Source organism: Ischnura elegans, chromosome X (genome assembly GCF_921293095.1).
Source record: "Ischnura elegans chromosome X, ioIscEleg1.1, whole genome shotgun sequence".
Classification (NCBI taxonomy): Eukaryota; Metazoa; Arthropoda; class Insecta; order Odonata; family Coenagrionidae; genus Ischnura; species Ischnura elegans.
Genome location: NC_060259.1, coordinates 7,339,917 through 7,363,024, shown reverse-complemented (window position 1 = coordinate 7,363,024; position 23,108 = coordinate 7,339,917). Strand labels below are relative to the sequence as shown.

Sequence of the window (23,108 nt, the reverse complement as noted above, 5' to 3'; positions counted from 1 at the left end):
CAATATTTCATCTATTCTCGTTTGATGTGCAATGGTGGCAAGTGAACATTTTTTGTCGGAAGCAAGGAAACATGAGCGACATTTTTATAACCATGAGTGAAGCTTTCTCGCAGAGGCAAGTTCGGTAAGATGTAATGTTTTTCTCGGGCACGGCTGTTGTATTCACAAAGGAAGCAGTTCAGAAGCAGCAATAGTAGTTTGACCAAGTATTTCGTCGAATTACTGTAAGAAGTGGTGGAGCTTAATCCGGAGTAAAACAACTTCTACTGTTTTGCACAATTTAAACTACTTTGAAAAAAGGACCCTTGTCCAGAACACCGAAAGAGTTGACTCTTCGTTCATTAGAGGTATACTGAGGGAAGGTGACAACAACTTCAGTATACATAACTGATTTGAGTGGCTGATACTTTGTGGAAATCCATGATTAAGGAAAATGAATACTTTTTAACTCCAATGAGAGTATAAAAAGCTCAATCTTATATTATTGGTATAATTAGGGAGTATTACGTTTCCTTTTTTAGCTGCGAAAGCAAGAGAATTGCCGTACAAGCCTGAGCCGGACAGGCAGGAGAGGCCAGCGTAGTAAAGTAAATCTTCCGAGCTATTGCTACGTATTTTAATTATTGTTGGTATGCTATGCAGCAAAATATTTTTATTGTTACTTATGTTTCTTGTTGTTATATATTTTTATCATTCGAGGGAGGATGATGTGAAATGGAAGCTGGAAATTTTTTAAAATACATGAAAATTTGCGAAAAAAGATGCAAAATTGATCATTTTTAATGCGTTTTACACAATTTACGGAGACTAAATCTGCCAAAATCTACCTCTTCACCATAAATATTAATTTTTTAGGATTTCGCTCCCCTCTAAACCCCTAGAAAAAAATTAAATGCTAAAATAATCCTTTTAATTCCTCCAAATGACCGAAAAGTGATAAAAATTGGAGGGGGGAGCTGGTAAATGTTGGGTGATGGGGAAAAAAGGAGTTCATATTCGGATTTAAGAGATCATTTAACATGAGAATAGGCAGGAATGGTGTCAGGGCCGATTTTCATGCCGTCCAGTGTAATTTAAGCAATAATAATATACATGTAGTATTGACTGAATTCACCTATTTTATATATTTTTTCCTTTGTGTATCCATATATCCAGCTTACATAGAGAGAGAAATTACTTTTAAATGTCTGTAATTTCAAATTAAATACATATTGCTATTTTGACCAAATTGTCTTCTTTTAGATTTGTTCGATTATCTGTTAACACACCAACCTTTTTCGACCCTTCCTAGCGGGGACTTCGTATTGTCTTGGACTCTGATGGTAGTTGGGCTCCCTCCTTTCGCAGTTTATAACCTTACCAGCGGCATTGGTTCACTGTCAACTCATGCTTTGTTTATACGAACTAGCTATATGGATAATTGTTGCTTGCATGTAAATTGCAGACTTCCAATGAAATTCCTCGTTTTATTCTGAGAAATTTCTAAATTTGAATAAAGCTCTACCGTCAGTATTAACGGATTTAATGCATTAACAATTTCCATGTTGATTTTTATACTAAAATCGAGATATATGTTAAGATTTATGGTAGAATTACGTTTGAAAATAGTTAATGCTGCTCAAAAGAATTAGAATTCAATTCTTAGTTTATATTTTTTGAGAAAGAAGCAAATATATATATTTTCCAAACTAAGTGAATGAGATATTGTGACTGTGGTCCCTTGCCACAAAGAGGGGTAATGTAAGACGAGGGGTCCGGGTGCATGATCCCAGATTTCAGCGGTACCGCCTGTGTTCCACTGTGTTGGCTCCCGAAACTAAGACTTTGCGAACCCACGAATTTCACAAAAGGAGGAAAGTAAGGAAATGTGTATTTTCAGCTTTCATCCGCCTGCATAGGAAAATCTCGGACAAAAATTTTTGGCTTTCCTCTCCCGGGTCAATAGACTTCCTGCCACATATTTTCGTCGATAGTAGAGAAAGGGTTGACTCTCTATAGAATGTGTGTTGTGCATTAGGATAGTTTGAACCTTCCAGTAATTTTGTTAAGTCAATCAGCAGATTCCCAAATTCCAAATTCAAGACGTGAGTGATAAGGTAGTCCCTTTAAACTCAGGAATGGCTTAGCACCATTAAATCGAAACACAAAAAGTGTCCGGTGTTGTTATCAGATATGGGGAAGCAAAACATTACGTGAAGATGAGTTACACGGCTTGTAAGTCGAAGGTCCCGGTGCTGAATTTGTGGAAGAATGCCGACAGAGAAGCTATTCCCTGTAGATTCAATCTACTAATGCTACAATTTCATGGGAAAATGCTTTTCTAATGCGTAAAAATTATAAAGAGGGAAAAATGTTCCAGACTTTTAATCATTTTTTCATTCATCACTGGCGGCATGACGGTAGTAGTGCAGTTATTTAAATAGCTCACTTAAAAAAGTGATCTAAACCCTGGGAAAATCTAAATTTCCTAATATCCCGGGCCTCTAGTGCTCCGTATTATCTATGGTATGCTATTTGGAAGGAGGTAACCGACAGCTGGGGTCATTAGCGCCATGAAGTAAGGGCTGGAGGGATAGGAACCCATGTTGGCATTAGCCAGGTTGTAATGATAGGCTCCAAAGGGACCAGGACTTAACGTCCCATCTGCTGGACAGAGTGGTGCACTGGAAGTGCCCTCCACACATTACACTCAAGTAGGGATAGGGCCATCTCTGATAAGTTTCTGCTACTGCCAGGACTTGAACCCAGGTCCACAAGGTGTAAAGCCTTTGTGATGTATCAGTGAAATTTTGCTCCGTGCTAATGGGGTTAATTTGGATGACTATCCTCAGATACCTCATTTCTTCAATCTCCAATCTTTGTTTGTCTGCAGGTGGTAAAACGGGTTTCCTGAAAACTGCTCTTAATGAGAATATTTTCAAAAATTAGTTTCTCTGTGAGCATTTAGTATCACCATTCCTAAATTTTGCCTGGGCAACAGAAGTAATCTTAGTGCCAGAAATGCTAGCAATTCAACCATGGGAAACATTGTTCAGGAATGTAACGTTGTTTCTCTTAAGGTAACACGCATCTTGGTGTTCCTTGTGAGTTAATAAGATTATTAGGCTTCATTTTCTTGCCTCCAAATGAGTACTTAAATCCGGGAAACATATATCTGACGCGATTGAAAAGGATTTCATGCTCTTTTACTATAAAACCTCACACATGAGACTTTCTGGTTCTGGCTTAAATCAGAACTATACAGAAGTGTATGGCTAAGCCTTCTAAAAATAATGAGCTAGTGTTATCCTGAAAACTATACTCCTCAATACCAACTCTTGATTTTACACACTTTGATTTTATACAGTGCCCATATTTCGGTCCCTCCAATTGTGTAAAATCAAAGTTTTACTGTATCAATTCTATGCAGATGACTTACAAATTTACTTAGACTGTCGCCCATCTAACATCGGTAGGGCTATTACAACAATGAATGAAGACGTTTGCAGTATTTGTAACTGGGCCAATGCAAATTTGTCGAAAATAAACCTAATAAAATGAAATATGTAATAATTGGCACTACTCAGTTTGTCAGCAAGCTCAATTATGATGTAATCCCGAAAATTAAAGTAGGAAGTACTGAAATTGAATATTTGAAAGAAGTTACTAACTTAGGTGTTCATATTAATAACACACTTACCTGGTATGAACATGTATCGTCTGTCTCAAACAAGATATACAAAACACTAGTGCAGATGATACAATTCAAATCTTTAATTCCACTGGAGTTAGGAATGATGCTTGTAAATTCTTTGTTAATTCCACACATTGATTATTGCTCACTTGTATTTTCTGACCTAACCGGTGAATTACTAAATAAATTACTAACTATGTTAAATTCTGGTATAAGATATACAGTAGATTCCGGTTAATTGGGACATGTTGGGACTTGTGCACTTTGCCCCAATTAAGCGGCTGCCCCGATTAGGCGAACTATCCTGTATATGGGCATAAACAAGCGTTGAAATGATGGAAAGAAGACTAAAGAATGTTTATAATGCAACATAAGTTTATTAATCCATTAATTTGATTAATAAATGAGCGATTTTAGTTAATTTTCTATCCTTTTTATGAATGATAACAATTTAGTCAAAAATATTTTTCACAGCCTCGGGCGACGCTGAATGAAGACTTTTACTAAGTCCTATTAAAGAAAAGTCCTCTTGCGGATAGTATAACAACAAGAACTTTCAAAATAGGGCAAGAATAGGAACATTTGTGAAAAATAAGAGTAAATCAAAGGAGGAAAATATAAAGAAATAGTATTCTGAAAACAAAAAATTTAATTTCGTCGCGAGTATAGAGTCTATGTTGCCGACTCATGTCCCAATTAAGCGGCATGCTGTCCCAATTAAGCGGAGAATATTATCTGGGATATTCCTCTATTGGGTTCTGGTCTTCAAGATATGCCCCAATTAAGCGGCTGCCCCAAGTAACCGGTGGACCCATTAAACGGAATCTACTGTATAAACAATGTTAATATTTATGGCCATGTGACCCTGTACTATGTTAAGTTAAACTGGTTAAAATTAAAGCACAGAAGGATATATCAACTATCTGTTTTCATGTATAAAATTTTATCTAGTAAAGCACCGGATTTCCTCTGTGAAAAGGTAATTGTAAACCTAAGCAATGTATTAAATAGATCTATTAGAGTCAGAAAATGATTCAAAGTTCCTAAATGTAGAACAACTGTATACCAGTTGTCCACCATTAATTCATGTATAAAGGTGTGGAATGATATTTCTGACTACACATCGAAAGCTAAAACTATAAATCAATTCAAAATAAAAATGTTTGCGTGCCTGATTAATAAATGTTATTGTGATTGAGAGTGTACCTCTACCGTTCAATCACATATGGATTTTTTTTCTTCCTTTCAAAGAATCTACGTTATTTCATTAAAGGTTTTTGTATTTTTTTGTTTATTCTATTGAATTGGCTTGATATTTTCTTGGTAACTTCTGTCATTGTATTTGATTTCATATTATGTTTGTGTTTCAATGATCCTGTTGTTATAGCAAGGTGACTTGCATATACATCTCTTGTAATACCACAGAGCTTGTTCTTTTTTCTTTATGCATTGGATGCATGTTCCATAGGCTTTGCCTTGAACAATAAATTTGTTTTCTATTCTATTCTATGAGTGGCGTGTATTTGCTCATGCTTAGTGATTATTTATAGGTACACAGGACGGTATTGTTAAATTGTGAGTTTAATTCCTTTACTGCAAATTTGAGAATGTTACTTAATATTTTCTTGTCTAGTATGTAAAACTGAAGTATCAGTTACTTTTCAAAATCATATAATATATTAAATATTAGACATGATGGGCGAGTGTGAATACAAAGTAGCAAAGTTTGAAACATCATGAGAATGGATTGGGCCTCAATGTAAGAACAGCAGAAGGGGATTGTTATGGTTTGAAATGTGAGGGAAGAGAAGAAAGGATGAATGCAAGGATATCCTTCCTGCCAGGATCCAGGATTGCTTTTTGTTGGAGAGGCGGTCCCTCTTGAGAGCCTTGAGCCTATACATACATTATTGTACAAAGTAAGATGATTCGGTGTGCTTGTAATCCATGAAATCCATTCCCGACTTAGTGACCATGCTCGTCTTGGAATCATTGGATATATAATGATCCAAATGTGGAGCAAATGTTATACTCAGGAATACGAGAGGTGATTAAATTGATGGAATAGAAACCATAAAAATAATAATTTTTCATGTATAAGATTTATTCAAACATCTGTTTTTCATAAAAGGTGAGAGTTTAATTTTGAGAAATAAAATAAAATATCATTGGTACCTATTTCAATTTGATTATTGGTGATTCCGTTCTGTCAATTTTTTTAATTTTTTAGGAAAAATATGTAAGCATTAAAATGTAAGTAAATTTTAGCAATTTTTTAAATATATATAACGTCTTTCAAACAAGAGTTGTTTGCTAGAATCAAATGATATGTTTTGAACCAGTCGATTTGATAATGTTTATCTTTATAAATTTATCCCAAGGTTTAGGTAACCACTGTAGTATTATTAAAATTAATAGTGATTTATTTTTCGACAGAGACAGTATAAAATTATTAGGATAACAATTCAAATTATTATGTGGGAAAAGAATGTTTCTGTGACAGAGACTGGAAAAGTATATTCAAGTCTCCTTTCTGACATAAGCTTAATGAGTACTGACAAGTGCTGTGGTAGTGACATTAAAAGTTTACTGCTGAAAAATATACAGGGACATTTTACATAATTTTTATCAGACTTTCATCTCATGGTTAGCTTACCCACCCATCAACGGTAGCAACTGTCATGTATTACCTATTTAGGCTCTCAAAAATGGACGTTGTGAGACTTCATGGGCTGGGCAGACCACAACTCAAAGAAGGCTGTAGCCATCTTGTCTTCAAAAGGATTTACCTAATCATTAGCAGCTTCAGGTTTTAAACCCCAAGAAAAAGATAGAACTCACATGTATTGTCCAACCCTACCTAATATTTTCATGCCATCATATTACCCTGGCATGTTTGGAGTCGCAGGGGAATTTCTCCATGTTTCCGGTGCAACCGCGTCGGTTTGCTGGTGATGACAACAGTTTCGCTGGCACTGCTGCCAGCGTCTTCAGGTCGAAGATGATGCCGGTCCACGATTTTTGTCCTCCTTATATATGGGGTCAGTCCCGCCAGTTGTGGCTGCCGCTCTCTCATTGGTCCGCCTAATGAGCCTCCTCCAATGGGCATCCAGATGGTAGCCGTCGTCTCTGTTAAAATTGTTCGTCCAGGCTATCTCAATGGATTCGCGGATGAGTCTGGGAAAATATCTGCCTTCTTTCACTATTATCTTGGCGTCGTCAAACTTAATGTCATGTCCCGGGATCCAGGCATGCTCCGATACGGCAGACAGCTGGAATTGCCTGTTTTTCGTTGCCCTTCGGTGCTCTTGCATCCGTATCTTGAGTGAACGGCAAGTCTCACCGATGTACGCTTTTCCACACGAGCAAGGGTCCTTGTAAACACCTTCATGAAGGTCGTGCTGTAGTCTGTCTTTGGCTGTGGGCAGCAAGTCACCAATTTTTGTCGTACAATTAAACCTGGTGGTGACAGTGGCGGATACAGATGGGGGGCGCGGGGGGCGCGCACCCCTCCCTTGCGGGTCCGGCCGTATTGGCAAACATGGCAGAACCACGATTGTGACTTTTTTATATCATAAGATGGCATTGTCTTATATATGTGTATAATTACATTAATTAAAATTTTATTTTACTCTGCCTGTGACTCGATTATTTTTTATTGCGATATCGCGATAAAAAGTAAAGGCCACTCAATATATCTTTTGCGCCCCCCCCTTGAGTGTTTTCTGTATCCGCCCCTGGGTGGTGACGCCGTGCTTTTTCAGGGCCCTGGCAATCCTTTCGGTGGTCCCTGCGACGTAGGGAATGACTGCTCAAGCTCTTTCGTCTTCCATTTTTTCACTTGAAAGTGGTTTTCTTTTAATGGTCCTTTTCAGGGCCGAATCCGGGTAGCCATTCTTTTTCAATGCTGCAATTAGATGTTTCTCTTCTTCTGCCAGCCACTCAGCATCCGAAACATGGTGGGCCCGATGAAAAAGTGTATTTATCAAGGATGCCTTTTGCACAGGATGGTGGTGCGAGACATAGTCTAGATACCGGTTCGTATGCGTGGCTTTCCGATACACAGAGTGCCCGAGGTGACCATCACTCCTTTTCTTTACCAAGACGTCCAAAAAAGGTAGCTGGCCGTCTTTCTCTAACTCCATGGTGAATTGTATATCCTTGTGTTGGGAATTCAGGTGCAGTAGGAATTCCTGTAGATTTTCCTTTTCGTGGGGCCAGATGATAAAGGTATCATCCACATATCGAATCCAAAGGGATGGTTTGTGCTATGTAAGGAGGACAGAAATCGTGGACCGGCATCATCTTCGACCTGAAGATGCTGGCAGCAGTGCCAGCAAAACTGTTGTCATCACCAACAAACTGACGCGGTTGCACCGGAAACATGGAGAAATTGGAACCTGAACACCGCGGAAACTTACGTAGTCACGTCACAGGGGAAGATGGATGTGATTGGCTGATGGTTCCTACACTGTGACGCGTAGCAAGGATGCCGCCATGGCACCCACCACCAGAATCCCATCCTGCCTCCCTGCATACATACTTGGGAGTTGTCATATACGACCTTGAATGTTTCAAGCGTGCAAAACACTGTTGGGTCTTGAACTGTGCAATTTCATCTCTGGTCAGTTGGAGTGTTTGATTTAACGGTCGATTTAGCTTTGAGTATAGGGCCCGTGGGCACGTAGGGGTCCATCATGCCAGCCACCAATCAATGATCAAGCAAAGAGACTGATGCCTTTGGTGAGGACCAGATTTCTGTATGAATTACATTATCTATTCAAAATTTCTGACCCTTCCTGAAAGAAGGGATGAGTTGCCTTGAATGAGGGAGTGAGTGATGATAGGTGTTTTTAAGATGTATATGTACAAGCTATATGGAGATTCAGTCGAACATTGAAAACGTGAGAGAGAATTTTCTAAATACTAGTGGCACTATTTCCTTGGGACATGAAACTTTTGAAATTGATTGCCCATCAAGAAGGTTGAGATTTGGCAAAGTGAAGATGTCAGGTATACGAAAATTTCTAGGCTTGGCTGCATTAAGGTGTTTTCTACGGAGGGTGGGGACCAAACCTGTTTAATATTTGTTTAACATAGGGAGGGAGGATAGTCAATGACAAGTTAATGTGCTCTTCTTGTTAATGTTGCCTCAGTGTTTTCAATTTTACAATGGGGCAGCTCCATTGTTTGCTGTTAGCGATTGCTAACTACTGAACTTAGTAAAATGGTGGTGGAATCACTCCTTGAGACTGGCTATGTACTTCATGAAACAGTAAAATGGTGGTTTCACAAATTGGAGGTTCTCTTTTTCATAGTTTTCCCTCTGTGGATGGTTGGGACAGGGAGAGGAGTTCATATACTCGCATCAATTCGTTAAATAGAGGCATGTAAATAGGAGGTTCTGCTGTACTTAAGATTTTAAGCAAAATGTTATTTGAGGGTTCATCCATTAAAGTTCTTGAATTTGTTTTCTTTTATGGCAGAAGCACTTTTAGTCGTCTTGGAGTACCATCCAGCCACTTTGAAGGACATTCTTCTGGAGAGTCGTGTTCTCGACCAACTTGGAGTGAACCAGAGGAGGGATCGTTTTTGTTCCCTTCAGGAGAGGCACTTAATGGAAGTTTGTGTTGGTGTCGCCACTGGTATGGATTATCTTTTTCAGAAAAGGGTGAGTAAATTATTTATTTAAAATATTTAGAATACATTTTTTACTCCTTAAAAAGTGTTGTGACGCATTGAATCTGAATTATTCCACCCTCATAAAAATTGCTGCTTGACAGCTAATTTGCCAGCTGCATTTTGAGTGGTAAATTCAAGTTCTAAATATCTAAATTAAGAAGATTTTAAATAATTTTAATTTTAAAAGTGTTGATTGATTCCTGGAAGTAGCGGAAATAAAAATTTGGGATAAATGGTATTATATTCTGTGCTAGAAATATGTATATAGGTAGGGATACCATTATTTTGTCGATGAAATTGTACCAAAAAGTCAGGTTAAAGTGGTACACTTTTTTTTTGAGAATTTTAATGATGTCGGAATGTACCAATGCCGCCAATGCTTGAATTAACCAACACTCGTTAGCCAGCACCAAACATGCATTATTCAACGAATGACGACCACCAATCAACCATTGACTGGCATAGCAAAGCTTGTCTTGTCATTCAGACATGTGGATGCTGCCGTACGTGAGTCAGAAATTGTGAAATATTCACTGTACACCTTGCAACTAAAGTAGGCGACCAATGGATAGCAGATGTACGGTCTCAATCCTCTCAGCTGTGTAAAAGGAGCAGAGGTGCATGTTAATGTGTGGATGGTCTGGCGAACAACTCCTAGAAGAGCATTCATCGCCTTAGATGGATTCAAGTAGACTACATTGAAGGAGGCAAAAAAATTGCTGATTAAGTCGTCAAATCACGACCTTAGCTTCTGCAGCATATACTATAGGTGCATAATTCTGGATGAGAACGAGCAATAAATACATACATCTTTTTCTTTGTGCTTAATAGCTTTTGTTAATAGCATTTGCTAGCAGATGTTGCAATATCTATCATTACCTTCCTTAGTTGTACGGTAAATCTTTGCAAATGGTTCTATATTTTGTTAATTAATTAATTTATAAATGCGTTAAGGACCTTGTGCTCAATATTTGAGATCCCTACGTGTCCCTGCGTAGGTTGTTAGCGCATGTTCCTAGCGTGTGCTAACTTCCTCCTCGTCCCAGAACTAGGCCCGGAGAGTGGTGTCACGAGGTTGCAAGTTGAAACACTACGCAGAGGAATTGTCAATCTGGATTTCTGGTTTTCCAGGTTTCTGGGTTCCGGATTTGAAGTCCTCAACTATACTTTCATTGTTTTTGTTGTGCAAAAGTTAAAATACTGCTGTTTTCACTGTCAATTACAATTTGAGTAAAATGGATTTTTTGATATTTCATGGTAAAGCACTAAAGAATGTTTCAAATGTGATATTTAAATATATTTACATTAACTTTATCACTCTTGAAACAAGTTTTATGATGAAAACAAATCGCAGCTTAGTATTATTTAAACAGTCTAAGGTGGGTCACAATTGCATTTGACCCATTACCGCAATTGCAAGTTAAAAATTAAATAAAATCTTATTTTATATTTCCTTTATGACCAATTCGGCCCGAGCTACAACTTGTTAATGGTTATCTTTTGTTTGTCATACACTAAATTTGAAAGATTCAGTACCAAATAGCGGGAAAACTGTTTTTTTCGAGGAAAACTTATGCAATCTGTTTAAAAGTATTTATTTTAAACTTTTAATCTTTTTGAAATTTGAGCGAGTTATGATTAAAAATTAGATCAGTCCCTACTTTTTTCTACGAAAAAATCAGTGAAAACAACTCCTTATTACCACACTAGTCAAAATTGATCAATGCCCTTCAGAATTTCTCTTTATTTAAGTATTGTTAATTGATCCTAGAAGTTTGTTTAATATACAATTCTAAATTTTGAAAAATTGGGGGTAAAAGTGAAAAGCCATTTTCTACAATTTCGTTAAAAATGCTCTTTTTTCAAAATAAATCCAAAAACCTGGAGATATGAAAAAAATGCATGAGTAATAAATTGTAGCCTCTTTATTTTCAAATATTTTGGTGAGTTTAAATTTTCTGTACAATAAATATTTGGTGAGATATTGATAATTAAAATCTCTATTTACAAGGGAGCTCCATCTTACTTAAACCCTTAAATCCCTCCCCTTTCAAAATTAACAACTTTTAAAAAAATTAACTCGTATGACCTCATAGTTCTTAACAAATCCTACAAAATACAATTTAAATGAACTTTATATTATCAAAAATAGAGGAACTATGTTTGAAATACCAATCAAATTTATTTTCAAAAAATTAGAAATCCACAATTCAGATCATTACATTCCTCATAACCAGTATATACTTTGTGTGCTTTACGTTCTAAGCTAGCAATACACTCAAATTGGCTACAAAATAAACACACATACCCATAAGATGTATATATACATACACATATGTGAGTATGTATATATATGTGTGCCCTCGCTCGCAGTGACCTGTGTGCATGCATGTGGTGGGAAGACTGGAAGCCATATAGTCTCTGTTTGATAGTGTTTCATGTAATTTCTTCATAAATTTACATTTATTTGTTTATGGTACCATGACAAAGTTTGTTCTGATTATCCTATTGTTATATCTTTTCTGTGCTGTGATTAAAATCATCAGAGAAAAAAGTGAATACATAACAAAAGGAGTAAAATGAATGAGAAGATAAATAATGTATACTTTTAGGGTAAATAATAGAGATGTGCGAATAGTATCCGCGAATACTCGAATACCTCGAATACTAGAAAGTATTCGATATTTGAGGTTTCGAATAGTTATGTGAAAAGTACCGCCTCGAATACCTCGAATACTTTGAATTTTGCGTCATACACCGTCGCACGCACGTCGTTGGTAGTTGACTCGGAAAAATGTAGAGAACTATAGTTATTTAGTGCTCGCAGCGCCGTTTTACACAAGTTGACGAATTACATCAAATTCGTTGATTTTAGCGGTGAAAAGAGTTCGACGAGAGGAACCGAAAATGGTCGGGTGAAAAAATCCGTAAATCCCCGATTCCACCCACCAGGAGAACCTCAGTGCCGTGGGATAGCAACCTTAGGGCATTTCCCACGACCCGCTATCCCCCTCCATTCAGCACTCGCCTCACCCACTCTGACGCTTTCCTCTTCTCCGAAATCAAACAAAAGGTCCCAGCAGGGATCGCATTACGAAGACCCCTGCTTCGAAAAAAATATCGAGTTACGAGAACAATAAAAACGTGTTTCACGCCCTCCCCCCTTTTCTCACCCACTGACCTTTTTCTGGCTACCTGCTTCGAAGTTCCCCATTTCTGGAGGTCAACTGCTGTGTGAGTACCGTGGGATACTTACATTAGCGCATTTCCCAAGATCCGGTATCCCTCTCCATTCAGCACTAGCCCCCCATCTGAGGCTTTCCTCTTCTTCGAAATAAAAAAAAGGTCACAGCTCGCGCAGGGATCATATTACGAAGATCTTAGCTTCGAAAAAATACCAAGTTACACGAGAACAATAGAAACGTGTTTCGGGCCCTCCCTTTTCTCCCCCACTGACCTTTTTTTCCCTACCAGCTTCGAAGTTTCCCATTTCTGTGGAGGTCAACCGCTGCATGAGTCATCTATTAGCACAAGAGGTGTCTAAGAATGACTTTCGTCAATTGATGTTACACCTTTATTGAATTGAAATATTAGTAATGTGCGCGTAATTTCAAAAAGAATAAGACCAAACACGACATATTTCTGAGTTTATTTAAGCATTTTACGCAAAGAAATAAATGTCAAAATACGACGGAGACTTAGCATTCTGGCAAAACTCGATATGAGCAGCAGAGCATCTGGGAAGTTGATGCGGTATTTTTTTCCAAAAACATATATCAAGTTACAATTTATGAGTGGTGCTATAAATCTTTATTGTTACAGTCCCAGACAAAGGGATATTTTCTCAGAATATTTTGGTTTCTCCCTGATAGCAATTCCAATTCATCTTCTTATCTCGTGAGAACTCCCAAAGATGGACTGAAAATAATTGAAGAAAATCTGGTGGAGAAGAGCTTGTATTTTACAAAATGCCTCAGATTGTCAGCTAGCACTTGGCAGCAGGAGTGGGGGTAAAGCGATGTTAGTTGAATTAATTATATGCCCAATTGTTTCCATAAAATTAAAATATTCATAAATCAGCTAAATTCCTGTTCGAATCATTTAAAGGAAATCAAAATTACTCCCCAAAATCTTGTGTTGCCTGCTGCATAGGCAACCGAGTCAAACATTCCAGCATTCATCATTTAGTATTCGAGGTATTCGAAATTCAAGGTATTCGAATATTCGAGCAATGATTTAATATTCGAATTCGAGAAATATGCTATTCGACCCATCTCTAGTAAATAATTTTTTTACATTAACCCCCAATAAGGGTTGAAATATTCTAAAATTATTTTCAAAAAATAAAAAAATAATTGTACAAATAATTTAAACTAAATGTGTGCCATAATGGGCACTTTCTCAATCCCTCCGAGTCTCAATCCCTCCGAGACTTAATCCCTCCGAGACTTAATCCCTCCGAGACTTCATCACGAGGAGACGATTTTGCGAGCGCCTGAGTGCAACTCTCGCGAAGCGCTGGAGTGCGTCGTGCCTGCCTGATCCACGCGTACCGCTGATCCTCGCGTCCGCTGAAGTGCTCACAATTTATAGTGAATTCACCAACGGTGTCGGCCTCTTTATGCCATGTGTGAACTTCAATTACTTTCTGCCATAACCTACCCAATTGTAAGGTGAAACGTCAGTGTTAAACCTGTTTCCCCTCCTCTGCCTACACCTCCCCTCTCATGCCTGCTTCGAGCGCGGCCGCTATCCTGTAAGCGAGCCGGCCAGCTCTCTCTGCTACTGACCACGGACAAGGAAAGAACTCCTTGTGCCCGGCATCTTCCCAACGGCAAGAGTACATTAACCTCAGGCAATTTAGTATTTTATGTATTGTGCTCCTAAAGCTTACTTCGGTTATTAACCCTTGAAGGACCAACCTTTTTCCGGCTACACCGTGGACCAAGGGAGGGTCAAAAAATGTCCACTTATATTTTTTCGTTTTAACTAATCATGAAACAGAGTATATCTTCAACAATTGTGTTTTTATATTAAAACATTTTAAAAGTTTTTTATCCAGCTGAAAGTCATAAAATCGCAATAAAAATATTGAAATTTTCAAATCTTTTTAAACTGATCATAAACGAAATTATGATAAAACTTCTTCACAGAGGTTCCGGGTTTCATGCTCTTATTTGAAAATTAAGTTTCTAAATCACCGATAACTGTGCATCTAAAATAACAATAAGGAATAGTATTTCAAATTTAAGTCAATTTTCAGCAACCGTACTCCAGGACAACAATTTTATAATTATTTAAAATAAACCTAAAATTTTCCACTCCGTTTTCAGTTACCTAATTTAAAAGTACATGATAAATCATAATACGTCTCCTAATTAAAAAAATAATGTTCTTCATTGTTCGTAGTATTTATTTATCATTAACCATACCATCAATGGGTTCACAAATGTAATATTTGGGTGATATCGCATTGACCATTTGGAATACCGAAAAATAAGCACAACTTTGTCTTTTCATCTTTGTCTTTCCCCGAGTAGACTTTTCATCAAATAAGGCAATAGTTCCTGATATCAGTTTCAACTCTTCGCAGCAATATAGGAGGACATTCCAAATCTTTGTAACCACCAATCATGCAATTGTAACTTGCTTTCACCGTTTGCACCGAACAATATCAAAACTCCTACGAAAGATTTTAGTTCTACCGTATCATTTTTAGACTTTGAGCTCGTTCTGCTTCTACATTTGTTTGCCGTAAAATCATGTCAAGAATTTCAGGGTTGAAATTTTTTCAAATGACTTGCGCATATCCTTTTCCTTACCAGCAGGTAGTAAACATTGCTTTTTCTGCAATGTATTTTGAATGGTTCGCCTAGTCGCGCAACGAGGATCACTCAGGTTTTTCCTTGCCATTTTTGCAACGTACTCGATATCTTCCTAGCTGCCTTATTTCCTACAAAAGTCACTTCCTTCACCTGCCTTACTGTCATTATTTGAACTGATTTCACTAACATGGACTACAGTATCACTCAATTCTTCATTACTGATTTATTCTGTGTCACTTGTAATTTCCAATTCTCATTACACGTCACTCTCAGTCAAGTAGATAAACAGATAGGAAAACTTTTCAAAGATGTAAACTCTTTCACTCAAAAGCCACCGCATAGTAGCTCTAGATGTCAACATGAGGACCAAAATTTCACAGGAGCTTTGCAGATGGCATGCCATGCATCGTAAATGCTCACCGTATGATAGGTAATTTTAGGATTGTATCCTGAATGTATAAATTGCATTATATTGTACACAGATTGCATCTTGAATGGCCAGAGTTCAAAATCATGCGGCAGCTGAGGGTGAGGGTGAAGGTATTGAGTAAATTAGCCGGTGTGTCATAAATATAAAAACACTAATATCACGGTAAGAAAGTGGGCTAGTTCTTGTTGCACTCATATTTTTGCATCAATGACATTCCAGTTTGACAGGAAGATAAAATACTTCGAATTCTTGCGAGTCTGATTAGATAGGTAACCAAAGTGTTTCCGGGGTATGCAAAATATTCATTTTGTAAAATATTCTTCATGAATGGCTGGATAGAGCTCTTTGCGCCCTTTCCTGTTCATGAATGAATAAAATAAATACAGTGAAAAGGTTTTTGTGAAAGTATTATACAAGGAATGACTTATATTCAAAATTTCAGAAGGGTACCCAATAGCTTTTTTTCGATATAATGTATCAGTTTATAATTCAGCCAAGCAGAGCCTATAAGAGTAAGCAAAGTGAATAGAAACAGAGTAATTATTTATGCATGCAGTTCAAAATTTTTCAAGAAAATTAATCAATATCTAAGATAAATAGATTGAAAACTATTTTTACAAATTCTGATTTCTTAGAATAGAATAATAATCGAAACTATGTAAAGTAGAAATTTGTGAAATAAAATCAAAGTAATTACATGCCATAGTTTAAATACATAAATACAATATGGAGCCTATTGTTGAATTAAAATAAACGTTAATACTTAATTTAAACTAATTAAGTTATAAATTATAATGCCAAACAAAGATATTTGTCCCTTTACACGATTCCATTCGGTCGAAAAATATATCACAGGTTGGACCAAGGGAGGGTTACTTTGTGTCCACCGCGTATTTACGCTCTCATAACGTTGTATGAAAAAAAATTTCCATATACATCAAGATGTATTTATCTTTTTAAACCTATATTTGACAATATAACGAAGTTATAAATCTGTATTGGGTGAATGAGTACTTAAAATATCGAAAAAATAAAAAGGTGGACATTTTTTAGCCCTCCCTTGGTCCTCTAAGGGTTAAATGTATTATACTGTTGGAAATCAACCCTATTGTTTGTTATTTTTTTCACTCCTAACCGCCTATTTCTCGTCAATTCATTCTCGCGACGTGTGTGCGTTGCAAATGTTACCCGTATTTAGCTTTAAAATATAATTTTATAAGTTTTAGCATTTAGGGGTAGTTTTCACCCCTAAAAAATAAAAAAACGCCCTTCAGCATTATATAGATTTTGAATGAGGGGGTACAATTAGTCTAATCCCAAATTTTTATGCAAATCGATTCGGTTTGAAAAATTTTTTTGGAAGGGGTATGATTAGTAAAATCACAAATTTTTATGCAAATCGATTCAGTTTGAAAATTCTTTTTTACGTGAACCCCCAGTAAGAGTTGATTATTATGGGTTAAAACACCTTAAAATTATTTTCCAGACATAAAAAATAATTGTACAAATAATTTAAACTAAATTTTACCCATATTTAGCTTTAAAATATAATTTTATAAGTTTTAGCATTTAGGGGTAGTTTTCACCCCTAAAAAATAAAAAACGCCCTTCGGCATTATATAGATTTTGAAGGGGGTATAATTAGCCAAATCCCAAATTTTTGTGCAAATCGATTCAGTTTGAAAAAATTGCAAGGTTTTGCACTTTTATGAGCTTCATTTCCTGGACTATATTCAAACAATTTATAAGCGCCGTACTGAATAGAAATCATGCAAAGCATTGTTTTGTCAATCATTATGCCAATGCACAACCGACGAAGCCATTTTTCTATGCACTTAATTAGAGAATTTACGTAATCATTCTATTATTTTGGTATTTTCCACTGAAAATTCAAAAATTAACTAATAAAACTGTATCGCGGTTATTTAATGCCTCAAATGTTTCCATTGGTATATGTTTATTGTTCCTGTACATTAAGCGGCAGTGAAGGGAAATAACGTATTGCATTTGTTTCTACAGTCGAAAACGGTGGAAGGTTGTAAAACGTTCCTGCCTTGGAAGACTTTTTCTATAAGATAATGTAATATCTTCATTATCTACGGTAAAAAGTTTGCTAAGCTTGAAAAATTATGTGATTAAAATTGCCGTTGTTAAAAAAGTTCCTTTTTGAGTGTTACGCTCGCGACGTATTTGAAATAATACACCGAGTTTACCACGGCACTGCAAACGAGAGTCAGCTGTTCTGTGAGTTCTTCCAGTGGCCACCAGGGGATGCTCGGCTACCCACGTGATGGAAGAGAACGCCAGTACAACTCCGACCACTGACGCGAATAGTTTACCCCTGTGAATCTGCAACGGAGAATAAATACGTCCATCCGGACAATTCACGCTCAGTATCATTGCATCGTACATCGTACATCATCCCTAAGGTGCACTACATACCTTTAGAGGCATCATTGCAAGAAATACCTCGTACTGCAAGGATTTTGTCGGGGAGTAGGATGTAAAAAAGTTCCGTTTCGTCTATGTTATATCGCGCGGGGAATACTTCTTAAGATACTTATGATCGGAGTCCTTTCTTCCACGACTTCAGGTTTAGACCGCAGGCATCACCAGCAATTATGAGGGGAGATAACGCTTTGGTGCTTTGCATTAGTATAATCAACCTTCCGCACTCTTGAAATTCTCGATTCGGAGTCCATCCCTGAAATACTCCGCTTTAGGCTTAGGCGTAGCCCCTTTCTCAGAAGTTCCCGTGGATTGAAGTGGGCAAAACCACCCGAACAAAGCTCCTTATAACTCTGCATAGTCTGCATTCCTTGGGCGCTTATGTTTATTTTTTTAATTGTGAAGAGCGAATAGAAAGATAAATTAATTTCGACACTCTCATATTACTCCTTTATTTTTATATTCTCGCTTAGACGTGTTTGGTGTTTTTTTTGGCCATGGTGTCTGCCATCAAATGCTTTCTATTCATGCAACTCATGGACGTGCGGGTATGCTGACGACAACTTTCTGACGCCCGAGGAACAAAAGAAGATCAAGCATTCGCAAATGCTAATGCCACAATATTTTCACCAAAATTAACTACTTATTTATCAAACGACAGTTTACCACATAAATTTGTGACTGAGCACTCCATTAACTTCATTTCTAACAGATCGCTAGCAATTACAGAGATTAAGGAGTCTTGATGTAAGTTTTTCCGGCGGTGAAACTCTCGCTATGGCGAGTGTCAACACCAAAAGGGCCTCGTAAAAACGAAATTTTTAACATGCTTATAATAGGGTCAATTGACGGTGCTTCAGCTATCTCTCGTAATAGCGGAGGTCTCGCTATAGCCCATACTCGCTTTAACGAGGTTCCACTGTACATAGTTTGCATTGTACATATGCAGTTTCCCAATTCCTGGCAATAAGAGTGTTTTATAATGAAAATTTTCATTTCTCAATTCTTCTTATTCTGTATTGAGCCTAGGCTGATACAGCTTACACATGCTTATGTGATACAGATACTATTTTTTATAAACATATTCCATGATTGTATTCAAAGTAGTAGTTGTGGCAGAGTTCATTTGTAAGGGTGCGGCAATAGCTAGGGTTATTTTGAACCTCCTCAGTCAAAGATATGTTCAGATAACATATTGATCAGCATATCTAGATGATAGCTTATAATTAAAACTATTTGCGAAATTCTTCTGAGGTATGCCCTTTTATTTTTGACATAAAGCCAGCTTTTTCAGAAGCAACACAATTTGTCAAGGCATTCAAAGTACTTGCTAAGTATTTCATCAGGATTCACTCCGATTCCCTCTCTCTCCAGCATATCACAATATTTGTGATAAAAAATTTTTGGGCTTAATAATTTTTGGGTGAGTCCAATTTTTCTCTATTGATTCTAATTGCTTTCTCAAGGGAATCTTTTAAGGCAGGCCTTCTTGTATGCCTGTGTTCAGGGGCCGTATGTGATGGAGGGGTGGAGGAGAAGGTGAGAGGAAGGCGGTGGGACAAAGGACACTCAAAATGACCCAAGCGTGAATTAATCAGCTGTCATTCGTGAAGAACAGACTCCAAACTGCTCCCTCTTCCCTCCCTCCTCTCTTTCCCCCCTACCACCAGAATCAGCTCCAATAGAAATATGAAGAAGAATCAATGCCTCTCTTGAGGAAGCAAACAGCATTGGTTAGGAAAGGTTGATGCCACCCAAACATCGATGCTGCAAAATAGCCCGTAAAGTTTTTACCACCATGATGACCACCAACAAAACTTAAAACAAAGGCTGAAATCCCCATATTGATTGCATTGCACCGGCATATGCTGTATAGTTAGGAGGAAATTGCAGTCTTGGCAGAAAGGGTGTATGTATTGGTCCTGAGTGAAGAGATCCATACGAGAGATGGCGCAATGGCTTAAACTCATTCATTTTGTAGATACTACCTCCCTTCCATTTGTTCTAGCTGTTGAGATCCATGGCAATATGTCAGGCTTGATAGTGTAAAGCTTATTATTTGTGATTGCATGCCGTGATTCTGTCCATTATTCTAAACTTAGCCTGCATAAGCAGGTCCTAAGGTCATCGGCCAGTGCCAACCTTGTGTCCACCGCCTTGTCACCAAGTGTTCCCTTCACTTCTTGGTCTGCTTTCTCACTTCCTCTGCTGCGCAAATGCTCAAAGGAAATAATTCAATGTAGTGTTCACTATTAGTTCTGAATCTAAAATAATGAGGAATGACTTTGACTTCTTTGTCAGCTCCATTAAAGGTGCAAACAAAGTTGTACACTCCTGATGACGTCACCACTAGGTGTGCAATAGCCTACCTTGTATTAGTAATACAGTGAAACCTGTCTTAAGGGGAATCTCTCGGGCCCTTCACTTTTTTCCGGATAAGACAGTATTCCACTTAACTCAGGGTCTAACCATTCAAAAAAGACCACGAAAGTCATATCATCTAATGCGTTGCCTAAATGGTTGGTTTGACTCAAATTCTACACGTCGACGAAATTATAATGAAATAATAAAAGAACAGCATCGCATTATTTTTAAATTGTTATAAAAACTGTCGGCAGCACGTAGGAGAATGATTCCTTCTTATTCGGTTGCGAGCAAGGATGCGCAAAATGCTTGTGTATGTAGAGAGAGGGTTCTACGAGTTGGAGGGGAGGTAAGTGTGCAAGCATGGGTTGGCGGAATGGTTAAGAAAGGAGGTGGCGGGAGGGAAGAGGGGTGGAGTATTGCGGAGCATTTGATACAATGTACGTGAAACGAAACTCTCTGTACTTTACATTAGGGACGAGGGACATAAGGCACTGGAGGAGGATTAACACTAGGTTTAGGGAGACGCAGAAGTGTTTTGGTCAAGGTTGATGCAATATTGTCCTGAGTCCCTCCTGCGATGTGATGTCAGTCAATAATGACGTAGACCATAGTGAACGTACGACACATTTAGTGGGTTCCGTTGGATTGTTTTCTATGGAGAGGGCTTTACAAAACATTGTAGGACTTTATTTTCTTACGATAAAAATTGTCCATGGAATTTTTTTTTGTGATTCCGCTTAACCAAGAAACACGTGCCCGGGAATCGATTCCATTTCCATGTTTGACAGTTTCTGTTTAACAGAGGGCACCAATGCATGTAAAACCCTTTTGTGACCGTCAGGACCAACAAAATTTTCCGGATAAGACAGGTTTCCGCTTAACTCAGGTTCCGCTAAAGACAGGTTTCACTGCACCATGGCCTAAAAAGTAGTTTGAAGAAGTATTAGTTCCTGTATTTTGGCTTTTAGAAAATGTTAATTCTTCTGCAAGACTTGTTTCTTTCTCCAATACCGTTGGCTCTCTAACTTTTCAAGCTGACTCCAAAGGTGTCCTCCTGTGCATGACATAAATGGCTCTCATGTGTGTTCCACAATTTGCGCTCCATGTTTCTTTACCTCTCACTCGGTTAAGGACTGTTAAAGATGAGGCTGTGCTATTGTTCCCATTTGTTTTTGGTATCCTTGTCCTTTGTATTTGATTTTATTTTTGTATTTGCACCCTTTATTTTTTCATATTTGATTTTCTAACCTAAAATATTTTTTCATAGGTCTTCAATTGTATTAACCTTCTTTTCGGCAACGCTCTCATTTTGCAGATAACACACAGGAAACTCTGTGGCAGGAGCGTTGTGATGGCTGATGGAATGACACCCAAAATATCATGCTTTGGCATGGCTGATTATGTGAAAAACTCGATGGTGAGTATCCATCCTCAGTTATTCACCCTTTTAACTGCTTTTTTTATTTGGATACTGTGATGATTATAATGTATCATTAATATAATAACTACAGGTACCAGATCATACTCGTTGGACAGCTCAAGAAATCTTCAGGAGTCGGCATTTTGTGTCCAAAAGTGACGTTTGGTCATTTGGGATCTTACTCTGGGAAGTGTTCACATTTGGTAAGATGGGATTAAAAAATAATTTTTAAATTGATGTTTAATTGTTCCACTGTCCATATACCGAGCTCAATTTGATTTAAATCTGTGTGATGAAATGTGAATGCCTAACAAATGCTATAAGATGAACCTGACTTGTAAATATATTATGGAGGCATACTCCCTCTTCAGAAGACATAACACTTGAAAAGTGATAGTGGCAATCAGTCCTCTGTATTTATGTGAAAGCATTACGCAATGCTCTATTGATAGTATAAACGTACAGAATAGATTTTGCAAATACATTTTCTCAAGTATTTTTGGTAGAGATGTGCGAATAGTATCCGCGAATACTCGAATACCTCGAATATTAGAAAGTATTCGATATTCGAGGTTTCGAATAGTTATGCGAAAAGTACCACCTCGAATACCTCGAATACTTTGAATTTTGTATCATACACTGTCGCACGCACATCGTTGGTAGTTGACTCGGAAAAATGTAGAGAACTATAGTCATTTAGTGCTCGCTGCGCCATTTTACGCAAGTTGACGAATTACATCAAATTCGTGGATTTTAGCAGTGAAAAGAGTTCGACGAGGGGAACCGAAAATGGTCGGGTGAAAAAATCCGAAAATCCCCGATTCCCCCTACCAGGAGAACCTCAGTGCCGTGGGATAGCAACCTTAAGTCATTTCCCACGATCCGCTATCCCCCTCCATTCAGCACTCGCCGCAGCCACTCTGACGCTTTCCTCTTCTCGGAAATGAAACATAAGGTCCCAGCTCGCGCAGGAATCGTATTATGAAGACCTTAGCTTCGAAAAAAATATCGAGTTACGAGAACAATAAAAACGTGTTTCACGCCCTCCCCCCTTTTCTCACCCTCTGACCTTTTTCTGGCTACCTGCTTCGAAGTTCCCCATTTCTGGAGGTCAACAGCTGTGTGAGTAACGTGGGATACTTACATTAGCGCATTTCCCAAGATCCGGTATATACGGGATATCCCTCTCCATTCAGCACTAGCCCCCCCTCTGAGGCTTCCCTCTTCTTCGAAATAAAAAAAAGGTCACAGCTCGCGCAGGGA

At 37.8% G+C, this 23,108-nt stretch overlaps 1 protein-coding gene across 4 annotated transcripts in view; it reads left to right on the top strand.

The window, feature by feature from the left end:
• The window catches only part of LOC124171875 (putative tyrosine-protein kinase Wsck), a 170,413-nt gene that overhangs the window by 89,118 nt on the left and 58,187 nt on the right, over positions 1-23,108 (top strand). For all 4 annotated transcript variants that reach the window (XM_046551258.1, XM_046551256.1, XM_046551255.1 and 1 more), the window contains exons 11-13: positions 9,160-9,344; positions 21,741-21,842; positions 21,937-22,048. In XM_046551258.1, the coding sequence (XP_046407214.1) occupies positions 9,160-9,344; positions 21,741-21,842; positions 21,937-22,048 (399 nt within the window). The remainder of the gene's footprint in view (positions 1-9,159; positions 9,345-21,740; positions 21,843-21,936; positions 22,049-23,108) is intronic.